At 42.3% G+C, this 12114-nt stretch overlaps 1 protein-coding gene across 1 annotated transcript in view; it reads left to right on the plus strand.

Moving 5' to 3' along the window:
- LOC138521059 (uncharacterized) overlaps positions 1–12114 on the plus strand; it is a 512462-nt gene that overhangs the window by 295346 nt on the left and 205002 nt on the right. Inside the window, exon 11 of the mRNA XM_069633584.1 lies at positions 6686–6781. Within this exon, the coding sequence (XP_069489685.1) occupies positions 6686–6781 (96 nt within the window). The remainder of the gene's footprint in view (positions 1–6685; positions 6782–12114) is intronic.

A 12114-nucleotide genomic window follows, 5' to 3' on the forward strand; every position in this document is an offset into this window, starting at 1 on the left:
TTATCTTGGTGGATTCCACCCTTAAGGGGTTAATATCAGAGTCCCTGGTGATTCCTATGCCATGGTCAGATCACAATTTGGGCATGAGGCCGGTGGAGAGGTGGAATTGGAGGTGCAATGACTGCTTTCTCAAGGACAGGGAGGTAGCCCAATGACCTCTTTCGAATATTAAAGAATACTTTGAAAACAATGACAATGGGGAATTGGGGTTGCATATCTTATGGGAGGGCTTCAAGCCAACAACCAGGGGTGTTCTCATTGTTCTCATTGTTCTCACATAAAAAGAAAGCAAGGTCCAAACAAGAGGAGCTCTTCAGAAAGAGAATAGCAGAATTGCAACTGGGAGGAGTCTCCGGGGCTTGCCTTACATCCAGAACTGCCAGCAAACAAAAACATCTTACATCAAAACTTAAGACTCTATTAATTGGAGACATGGAAAAAAAGTTGCTATTTCTTAAACAGAAATATCATGAAAAGGAGGAGAAAGCTGACAAAATACTAGCTTGGAGGTTAATGGAAGAGATGAAAAATAGAATGGTAGGCTCTATAAGGCCAACCGAAGGCCCTTTGATTCATAACATTGGGAAAATAGGACAGGAGTTCCCAAAATACTACAAGGAACTGTATTCCTCAAAATACACAGGGACAAAGAGGATGGGTTTCATATAGATAGGGTTCCTGACCAACTCCCAATATCTCTCTCTCTCTCTCTCTCTCTATCTCTCTCTCTCTCTGTCTCTCTCTCTCTCTCTCTCTCTCTCTCTCTCTCTTCTTTCTTTCTGTCTCTCTCTCTCTCTCCACTTAATCCATTTAACTGATTCGATCTGACAGATATGGCTAGCGGCTCCATCGTCAGTGCATAGATATTGGGAGATAGAGGACATCCCTGGCTTGTCCCTCTCTCTCTCTCTCTCTCTCTCTCTCTCACTCTCTTTATCTCTCCCAATCTCTCTTTCTGTGACTATTTCCTGAAATGGATCTCGGCCCCATATATTTGATGATATATATGGACTGAGATCCGTTTCAGGAAATAGTCACTGAGAGAGAGAATTAGAGAGAGAGAGAGGGACAGAGCAGGGATGTCCTCTATCACCACATATATAGGCACTGACTATGGAGCCGCTAGCCATATCTATGAGATCAAATCAGTTAAAAGGATTAAGTGCAGAGAAATCTACTTTAAGTTGTCCCTCTTCACCGACATCTCGGGTTATTTAACTGACGTCCATTCCTCCCTCCAAGAGTTGCTAACTCAGAGCACTTCCCCAGGCCTTATAATAAACATTGACAAATCATGTCTGATTCCGATAAGAGAGAGCTCATCAATCCTAGACCCCAGGGTAGGAATAGCAGGAAGGAGAGTAGAAGGCTATTAAGTACCTGGGAGTTTACCTGATGAGGGACCTAGCCAATCTAATCCATGCCTACTTTGACCCATTGTTGGATAGAATTAAGATGGATTTCAATCGATGGGATCTGGTAGTCTTATCCTGGTACAGACTAATGACTTCAGTAAAGATACATGTCTTCCTGCCTTTCCTTTATCTCTTGATGGCGCTCCAAACAATCCTCTCAGACAGTTATTTCAGGGAACTGAACGCCACAGTAAGCAAATTCATTTGGCAGAATAAAAATCCCAGATTGAAAAGGACTACCCTAATGCTTCCAAGGGAGTGTGGGGTTTTCGGCCGACCCGACTTTAACTTATACAACCAAGCCTCACAATTGCGAATATTGCTAGAATATATGATGGATGACCAAAGAACATATTGGACCTGCCTAGAAGATTGTGAAACACACCCCCTAAAATGAAGGGATTTATTGTGGGCCCCTAATAGTGAAATCCCCAAACAGCTGAGGGATCACCCTGCCCTGGGAGTGCTATGGGCTTTGTGGAAAAAGAATAGCTCCAGTGTCAGCCTCACCTCTTGGTCCTCTCCTATGACGTTGGTCTCAGGATCTCCGATCAGTCTCTCTCATCAAGGCTTTAGATGTTCCCAAAAATGGTCAGACAGTGGCCTGGAGAGAGTGGGCCAACTGTTCAAGGATGTAATTTCCTGGAATATTAAGAAGTAGGGGAAGTGCTGGGCACTGACACTATAAGCATTTTTGATTATCTGTGGCTCCACAGGATATTTACTGATCACAAATGGTGTGAGAATTTATCAAGGGAACTTGGCTGTTTGAGAAAGCCCTTCATGACTCGGCCAATAGGAAGCGTAAACTCTTTAAGTTATACAAAGTCCTGATCACGGCGGAAATGGCAAGTAGACAAACATTTAAGAGATATTGGGTGGGTCTCTCGGGGAGAGACATAACGGATGAAGAATGGGCAAATATATATAAGGTTACATTACATGTGAATCTCTTTACCTCCGCTATGGAACATAACTTTAAGATTTTGCAAGGGTGGCATTGGGATCCTCTCAAACTCTTGAGAATATTCTAAGTGGTGTCTGCGCTTTGCAACAGAGCCTGTGGACAGGTGGAGTCGTTAACCCATATGTAGTGGCACTGCCCAAATATACAAATCTGCTGGGTTGAAATTTTGAGCTGGATTAAAGAAATTACAGGTGAACAGCTTGAACTAGACCCACTTCAAATGTCATTTGGCCTCCTGGCACATGACCGGGAGGAATATAGATTTCCTAGGTTGTAGAAGGCATTGTTTATAGTGGGGAGGTTGGCGATTGCCCAAAGGTGGAAGTCAGAGAGGGTACCATCAAAAGCAGAGTGGAGACATCATGTAAAAGTAAGCAGCAGTACTAAATGACCACATGAGTTCTTTTAAGGAGGAATGATGTCCGCTGATATCTAGATGGGAGCTGGAAATATGTTGATACCACGATAGGGGCAGGCTTACTGTAGAGACCTTGGGTAGTCCTGGGGTTCTCGGGACAACAGATGGCTCCAAAGGAGGAGAAGAATAAGCTATGAGAACACACTGTAGCATGCACAGAGTTTGGGCGAGGAAGAATGCAAGGAGTACAGTGACGTTGAGGAGCAAGCTGTGACTTCAGGGGCAAAGAGTGAGCAAACCTCAAGACTTAAAAGGTTGTGGCGAAGGGTGTACCTTGAGGAGAATGTACATCAGTTTGTGCCAATCCAAGAATCTGAAACCTGTTTTGTGCCATTAGGGGTTTGGGTGAGGGATGGGAGGGGAATGTAAAGTTGATAATGTTCCATTTCTATAATGGGGATTGTAAAATAAGAAAAACGTAATAAAAATTAAATTGGAAAAAAATATTAACTTGTGGATTATCTTATTTTCTTCAAGTTGTTGAATTTACAAAATGACTAATTTCTCAAAAATGAGATTAACATGGATTTGTAAATTGGTGAATTACCGCTCATTTTAAACCAGCTAAGTCGTAGTTTTTCAAGGAAATATTCTTCCAAGCAATATAAACAACGATTTTACATTGTATTAAATCTGAAGCTTTATCCCACACATTGTGAAAAGGACAGATGTGGGTGAAATGCATTATTAATAGAAACTGAGAACAATCTTAAATTAATTTAAAAGAATCCAGTGCTTTGCAAAAAATATTTGTTTATAAAAACCATGACTATCCTTTGTTTTTGATTCTGTGAGCACTCTGTATAACAAACATCAGATAGGGGCCATGAGTACTTTAGTAGACAGAGCAGCAATAAAAAAAAAACTAACATACTGCTAGTGTGCAGGCTGTAGAAGGTGTTTCTATTGGCACAGAGCATGGAGCAGTGCATTTTCATCACAATTGCTCTGTGAAGCATGAGTAAAAATGCATTTTGACCTTAATGGAGCAATGTCAATGATGATGCAAATCCAAATTCTTTTTACAGCTGACATGTATTTCAGCAGTGTCAAATGCAATAGCAAAGGTTTCACATAGGATCATCTGTCTGTGTGTTGCAACTAAAATGTGTGTCAAACCCAAGACTAAAGATCCACAAATGTTCAGACTAGAATAGATTGCCTTTGTTTGTAAAGTATTCAAACAGGCTTATGCATACAAAATAGAGCACCTAATGTTGTCCTTCGTCCCCCAGTTACCTGCTATTTAGCCGCTTCTTTGTTGATTTTTAACCTGCTCCTGGGACAGGGGCTGAAACCTTTGGCTCCTCTGATGTTTTACATTACAATGCAGAGGGATCATGGAAGTCATTTTCAGAAACATATTGAGAGCTACAGGTTGCTTCTCTCTAGGGGTATCCCTTTGGATGCTTGAGGGGTAGGCTAGTGACTTTCAATCAAGAGATGTTTGACAATGACGAATTAGTGCGTGCAATATTCACTTTTTGCATAGGATAATTATGTATGCTTTCAGTGTTTTCAATGTTTTTGCCTCCGTTTTATGTTACAGAAAATCATGCCATGGTAGATACACTACGTCTTGTTTTTTGATGCTTCTGCCACACTCCTGATGAGCCTATTAATGCCATACAGCTGATCTAATTTGAAATCCTTCTGATTTTACAAAGGTGTTTGATGCCTTTTCTAATTTATTTGAGGTTTATGTCCTTAGACCATAGTGATAAGATGTGTGTATGGTCAGCTTATATTACTCATTTCTCTTTACTTAGGAAATTAGTTAATATATTTGATCAATTGAGCTTAAGTACAGGTTGAGAACATAAGTGCTGTAAAATGTTAAACTTTGACAAGAAAACTCTGATCGATGAGTCTCAATCTTCTGTTAGTAATATTGTAACACTGACATGGACGCACCTGTCAAGGCATTTGGGAATGAGTTATTGAACTTATGACTTGAAAGTGACAATTAAGCCAGGGGCCTGGTACATTTTCAGAATTACTTTTTGTTCCTTATTGTGCATTTGGTTAAACAACCTTTACACGTAAACAAGTTGCTTCTTAACACAGTTAGCATAAATGTCATTAGTACCCGGCGAGAGACAATCAGAATGCAACAAGCATTCTGATTGGCTCTCGCCGGGTCATTACCCGGCCGAGAATCCTTCGATTCTCGGCCGGGATTCCAGACGCCTTGTCCTCGGCAGGGGCGTGGCAGCCCCTCAGCCAATGAACAGGCTCGAAGCGGGGCCATCCCCGCTCCGAGCCTCCCCACGACTGAGAAGCTGCCTTCGCCCCCCGCCGGGGACTCGGGTAAGCTTTTTCTTTTTCCTTCCCTCCCTCCCTCCTCCCTACCCCACTTACCTTTTTGCTCCTGCGTCCCCGCAGGGCAACGATAGCAGGCTCCAGCAGTGTGGAGACTCGGAGTGGGCCATCCCCGCTCCGCGCCTCCACACGGCTGGAGGCTTCCATCGTCCCCCAGCGGTGACGCAGGTACGTTTTTTTTTCTTCCCCTCCCTCCCTTCCACCCTCCCAACCCCACTTACCTTCTGCTTCTTTTTTTTTCTTTTTTTTTTCGGGAGCAAATGCGCTGGGAACACTTGTGTTCCCAGTGCGTCCGCTCCCGATGGCCGCCATGGAAAGGGAAAACGGACTCCGTTTTCCCTTTCCCTGCGGCCATTTTTTAAATTATTATTATTTAATTTTTTTTGTGTTTCGAAACGCGCCGAAACAGAAAATAAAATGCCATTAGCACCCCGATCCAACGGCCCGCGGTGCTAATGGCAATAAGACCCTCGGCAGCGGGCCAATACCGCTGCAGGTAATGCCCGGGGGCTATGGCCCCGGGCATTACCTGGGGCAGCATTGGCCTGCCGCCTCGGGTCTTATTGCCACATTAAAATACAATGAACTTCCCTGCAATATCGAATAACAGTTGTTAATAAAATCTCATCGTATTCAAAAGTTTAAAAAGGTTAACAAATTTAAGATGAAATAATAAAAGCACTGCTATTAAAGTCTCTTAATTCAATTCAGTCTATCTTTAATCAAGTTCCATATGTGGAAGTCTGCCGCTGTGATCACCAAAGGTTCTGTGCAATAAATAGCGCTCCAAAACTTATCGAGAACCTTGGTCTTCAAATTCTGCGTAGCCTTTCTTGTATAGGGGAATCATGAGACTGCAGTTAGTGAGGACGTGTCTAGCAGTTTCAATGTCCCTTTTGCACATTTAGTATTGCACATTTCAGTATTAGGTGCAATATTTTTTATAGTAAAACAAATCTTTGGTTAGCTACTTTTCTATATATCTCTATCTATATCCTCTCTTAGGTTTCTTCCCCACTCGCAATTGGTCCCCCTTAAACAAAAAATTGAGAAGTATTCATCTTTGAACACATACTTTTCCATATAAACATAAATGAGTTGTTATTCTCCGCCTTTTCTGAAAATGCCTACAGCTTTTTCATCACGGGGGATATCTCCTCATGTCACAGGTTATCATCATGAAAATGTGTATCTGTTCTATCCAATCCGTTGGGAAATGTGCTTTGACTGTGCAGGAGGTCAGCATGCCACACACTGTCTACACCTACTCAACATCTAAGCATCTATATTGATTTACGGATGTCCTGTACACATTTATTCTACCGAAGAGGACATTCCCTGTGCATTCTTGTTGATTTATTTATGTTCGTGTTTTATCTGAGAGCTTCTAGCACATTCCACGGGAAACAACTCTAGTGTCTCACCCTTCTTTAAGAGATCAGTGAATTATTATGCACCGATAGCATCATGGGCATCAGTGGAAATAAGTGACGAACAAAAGTGAGTTGAAAGTTTGATAGGACCATCGTAAACATAATTGTTTTTCCCTCTTTCTTTATAAAGGCCTTCTCGTCAGACGAAGAGTCCTACCCCGATGATGCACTCTCTGATTCCTTTGTCATCAGTGAAGGTTCATTTACTTGGTCACCAGCTGCCAAGGTACATGAATTATTCCGTTCAGACTATTAATTATGTACACGTGGGAATCCAAAGTCGGTGCCTACATTTGCTGAAAGTACAATTTGTTCATCCTTTGCGCCATTACGCTGGTGCCAACAACAATCCATTTAACACAATGAGGTTAGACAACAACCAACCTGGAACACAGATTTAAGACTGAAGCTCAGGGCATGGAACATCACATAATTGCAAAGGAAAGGTTCACGTAACACAATATATGCAACATTTTCCATGCATCCTTATGTACAGAATTAAGTTATTATTGCTGTTGCACTGATATATGCACATTATTCAAAGAATTTCAATTCATTTTGAATAGATCTGAAAATTATCTAGTGATTATATTATAACAGTAAAATATTCCAGTACAAAATAATTGCTTGAATAGATTGTTTATGATGCGTCAGCATCTTGAAAATAGGAGTATGTTTTATGTTGTACTATTTAGCACTTGCATTACAACAACGAAATTGCCCCCCCAAAGAGGCACACAGATTGTGAAATATGTTTATTGTAGCAAAGGATTTTGAGAAAGTTAACATATGGTTGTATATGTATATGCACATTATGTAATACGTGTGAGTGCATGATGTATGGGTGGCTGGGTGTGTGAGTGAATGGTGGATGAGTGCAATGTAAATGAGTATGTGAATGGTGTGCTTGTGTTAAATACCTAGATTACTTACCAGTGGTCTTCATTACTCCAAGTTCTACTCTTCCTGGTCCCAGTACATGCCCATGTAGCACCTTGCCTCATACGTAAGTACTGGGATGAGGAAGAGGGATGTAGAGATAATGCTGGGCTAAGGGGCTGATTTTGGGCTTGGAGGAGAAGAGTGGGAGGGAGAGTAGACATGTCAGGGGCATGGGGCAAGAGGGGGTGCACGTAGCCCATGATTAAACAGGCATGATATGTGTTATTAGTGGCTAGACTCACATTTTGGTACAGCAAGTCTAGTCATTTCTTAATGTGCATGGCATTTCTACAGGGCATCTATAATAAAGTAAGCATGATACGTCTTTACACCTGTCTAGATTGACATTTGGGGGCAGCCAGTCTAACAATTTCTTACTGCGTAATGACATATTTCTCTGGGCATCTATAATGAAGTAAGCATCATAAGTGTTATTACCTGTCTAGAATAGCATTTTGCTGCAGCTAGACTAGCCATTTCCTACTGTGGCTTGACATTTTGTACTGGGCATCTCTGATATAGCATCCCAATAACTGTAATTACTTGGCTAGACTGGCATTTGGGTACATCCAGTCCTTGCCTTGGCTTTGTATATTTTTCTGGGCAGCTATGATAACGTAAGCATGATAAGTGTTATTGCGTGGTTAGATTGGAATTTTGGTGCTGCCAGTCTAGGCATTTTTTACTTTGCATCACATCAAGACTAAAGCAAACATGATAAGTATTATTACGTTTTCTGGCCTACATTGTCCAACCAATTTTCACATGCTTTCTTATGGTGGTATTGCATTTTTAATAGTAAAGCCATAAGATAGCTCAGTGGGTTGAGAGCTCACTGCTGCAATCTGTGTGTAATCTGCAGGTCGCAGGTTCAAATCCTGGCAACCCAAGCTCAGCCTTTCATTCTTCTGAGATTGATAAATGAGTACCAACTTTGGTTGGGATGAAATTTGTATGTAAATATGTGCTATGTACAGCGCTTTGGTATACGTGCTTTATATAAATAAATCATTATCATGAATTAAAGTATTAATGCTCCTGCGCACTGAAAGTGACTTGCATCTATTAGTTTTATGGATACTGCATTATCTGAGCAACTGGCAATATAATGACAATACCCAATATGCAGCTATAATTGGCATAATCTGGAGGTAATTTTCCATACAATGCTAAAGTGGCATTGCCTATTTGTTTTTGTTGTGTTTACAGTTTAGTAAAAACTTTATTCTTCACAACTCTTAGTTCATTACAAACAGCAATAAATTACTTCAGACACAACATTCTAAAACAAACGTTACATACATACATACATTTAATGCAATACACTATAATACCATATACGATATACCCATCAGGGCCTCCCTTTCTAACTCCCAAGATTACATTTTCCACCTATCTGGCGAATCACTCCCTTCCCTACTTCATTATGGTCGACTAATCGAGAAATATAAAACACAAAAGGTATCCCCTCACCGTAAAATTTTGCCAGAGGAAGGCAAAATGTACCACTGATTGGCTATAGGTAATAAAGGTGTATGATAAGAGCTTATACAAATATATACTTTATTATTTGTCCTTGGCCTCAAGCCCAGGGATCGCATCTCTCCAACTCTGAAACCCTACCCTTTAGACCTTTACAACTTATCCAGAACAGGACTGCAGGACTTGTCCTTGACCTCAAGCCCAGGGACTGCATCTCTCCAGCCCTACCATCTTTCCATTGGCTCCCTGTGCCTGCAAGGATCAAGTTCAAGACCCTCTGCGTCGTCCACATGGCTTTCTGGGGCCTGGGACCACTCTACCTCAAACTTTGTCTTCCAGAACATCTTCCTACTCGAGCTCTCTGCTCATCCACCTCCAACTCTGAGGGTCAGACGCTTCTCCAAGCAGATAGTTGGGGACACATCTATCTGCTCGGCTGGGGCCTCTCTCAAACTTGAGCAGAACCACCTCTGGGTCCGTAAGAAACTCAAGACCTCCTTCCTTTTTGCTTCTGCTTTCCCTCTTCATCTCCCCTGCTGATGCACCAGATTGCTCCATGCATTGGTCACCTGGTCACCCTCTGAACTCGGGCCCAGGCTCCTGCATGTCCGGCTGCCCTCGCACTGCCTTTGGGCTCCCCAGCACTTAAGGGTCTGTATCTCCAACCCTACAGTCCTTTCTCTCTGCATTTATGAGCCACCCGCCGGCTGCACTTGTGAGTTAAGTGCACTTCCCCTTTCCCCTCCCCCGGGCACATCTACCCTTCCCTCTTCCCTGCACTTGCTTGATCTCAATGACACACGGCCTAGTAAGATGGTTATTTTGTCCTCCCTTTGTTTCCCCCTCCTTGCCTTGTCGCGCCTGGAAACACTTGTGTACAGGCGCGTTATAAATGCCACATCATATTATATCATATCATGTCATTAAAGCTTCATACAAAGCCACCATTTTTTTTTAAACAGCAAGGCTATACATATATATGTGATCATAAAATACATATCACAAAAGAGACCAATAAATATCCACCACCACACCCGGTGACAAAGTACTGAACCATGAAATAAAATAACACCAAAAAGAGGGGTTGCATGAGGCGGGGTGTACACCACCACTAGTGATTCCTCTATTGCATCCACCCTCAGCAGTATATGTTACACCGAATGTTGTACTGCTAAAACAACCCAACATGTTTATGTTCTTGTTATTAAGAACATTCTTAAGATGATATCACTTCTCGCGACTAGATGGAGGCTGTGGTGAAATTGAGGGGCGTAACCTGAATAGCCTTCCAAGCTCACTGTATTGAGTGACTCAGAGAGGGTAACCTTCAAACTTGCAAATCGAACTGAATGTGTGCTGGTCAGATTTCGTTGTGTCATTGGAAGCGCTTGACAGCTAAAATAGGTAAAATAGCAGGACTGAGAGGAGGAGGCTTGATGGGCCCCTGAGGACTGCATAGCCCCAGGGAACGCAAACACGTGCAACACGTGAGGAGCAAGGATAGCTCAGGGGCAATGTGGTTGTCTTGGAAGCAAGACAATGCAGTGCAATACAGGTTCAAATCCCGATCCCGCGCTTAGGAACTACTTGCTGGTATTAAGCGTGTTAGAAATTAACAATAAAATAAATAAAGCTGATTACAATGGGGGAGTGTGTGACTGTTGTCGATTCTATTGAGTCAGGTAAGATGCCAGATGAAGAGGGTGTTTTGATGAAGCTCCTAAATCAAGCTAATGACTGAGGCTCAAAGGGGTTCAGGTTACCACTACTGAATGAATGGCATGCACACGTAGGTCCAAAAAACATCCCTAAACTCTAATATTCACACAAGCAAAGATCATTGAGATAGAGTATCCATAGAAGAGGCTAGCCCACATGACTTAACTGTTCAAATCCTCTAATCTCCTTAAGATCCTTCTGAACCACATTTTCCCCAGCCCAAGTTTTGCGCTAGAGCCAATCAGCCAATGTTTTAGCATTTCTGCCTCCCCAGGCTTTTTACAGATACGACAATTTCTTTCTTGCCAAGGGATCCCTCTTATTGAACCCCACCTTTGTAGGGAGCCTAGTAAGATAAGACGAAAGCGCATATAAATGTAATGATATTTAATCTCTGGAAAATCTCATCACGGAGGACTCTATGTCCTCATATTTCCTGAGGTGTGTGGTTAGCCCCCTATAAAGTTTATACAATGAAATTCTATGAATAGCTTTCACCATTTTACAATTTTCAATTTGTTGCACATCTTCACCTGACTTTCCATCAATGGCAGTTTGCCTGAATCCATTTCAGCAATAATCGGGTCACATCACTCCCCAAAATTGCTCAATGTTTTGTAATAATTATTGCTTAAAGATATATTCAAATCTTCAAATAACGAACCTGATGGTGGAACCAACATTGCCTCAGCCCTATGTTGTATTACCGGGTCTAATTCTATCTTATCATGACCCCTTCCATGGCATATGAAGGCAGCACCATTGTTAAAATCTTCTTGCCTGCTTAACTATGTATTTGGTATTTTAAAATGTTTACGTGTATGTACTTTATTTTTATGCCCGCAAGCCACTTCTGGTAAAGTCACCAGGGTTAAAGAGAAACTGATCAAAGGTCAAGTGACATCACTTCCTGTTATGTCATCAGGTCTGCGATGTCACCTCCACTACCCCTGGTATTTTGGTGAATCAACGCCACTGACCACCAGAGAAGGGTCTGGGACCCTACCCAGAGTGAACCAAGCATCCAAGCAGAACGTCCTCATCACAGAACTTCCTCAACACAGTAATAAGTCCACTGACCACCAGAGAAGCGTCTGGGACACCAACAAAAAGGAACTGACCATCCAAGGAGAACTTGCTCATTGCAGTGGCAACCATGAGCCCACTGACCACCAGAGGAGGGTCTGGAACCCCAACACAAGGGATCTGAGAACCTGAGAACTTCCTCAGCAGAGTGGCAACGATAAGTCATTGACCAGCAGGGAAGGGTTTGGGGGCTTTGCTTGGACCAAGCGCGAGTAGCAAACCACACGGCAAGTTGAAAGACATAAAAAGGAACTATTTGAGTACCAGGAGAAGGGAGTCATTCTCTTTGGGGACAACACAAGAACCCTTGGGACATATTCAAAAGATGTC

This window comes from Ambystoma mexicanum, chromosome 1q (genome assembly GCF_040938575.1).
Source record: "Ambystoma mexicanum isolate Mex_15411 chromosome 1q, UKY_AmexF1_1, whole genome shotgun sequence".
Classification (NCBI taxonomy): Eukaryota; Metazoa; Chordata; class Amphibia; order Caudata; family Ambystomatidae; genus Ambystoma; species Ambystoma mexicanum.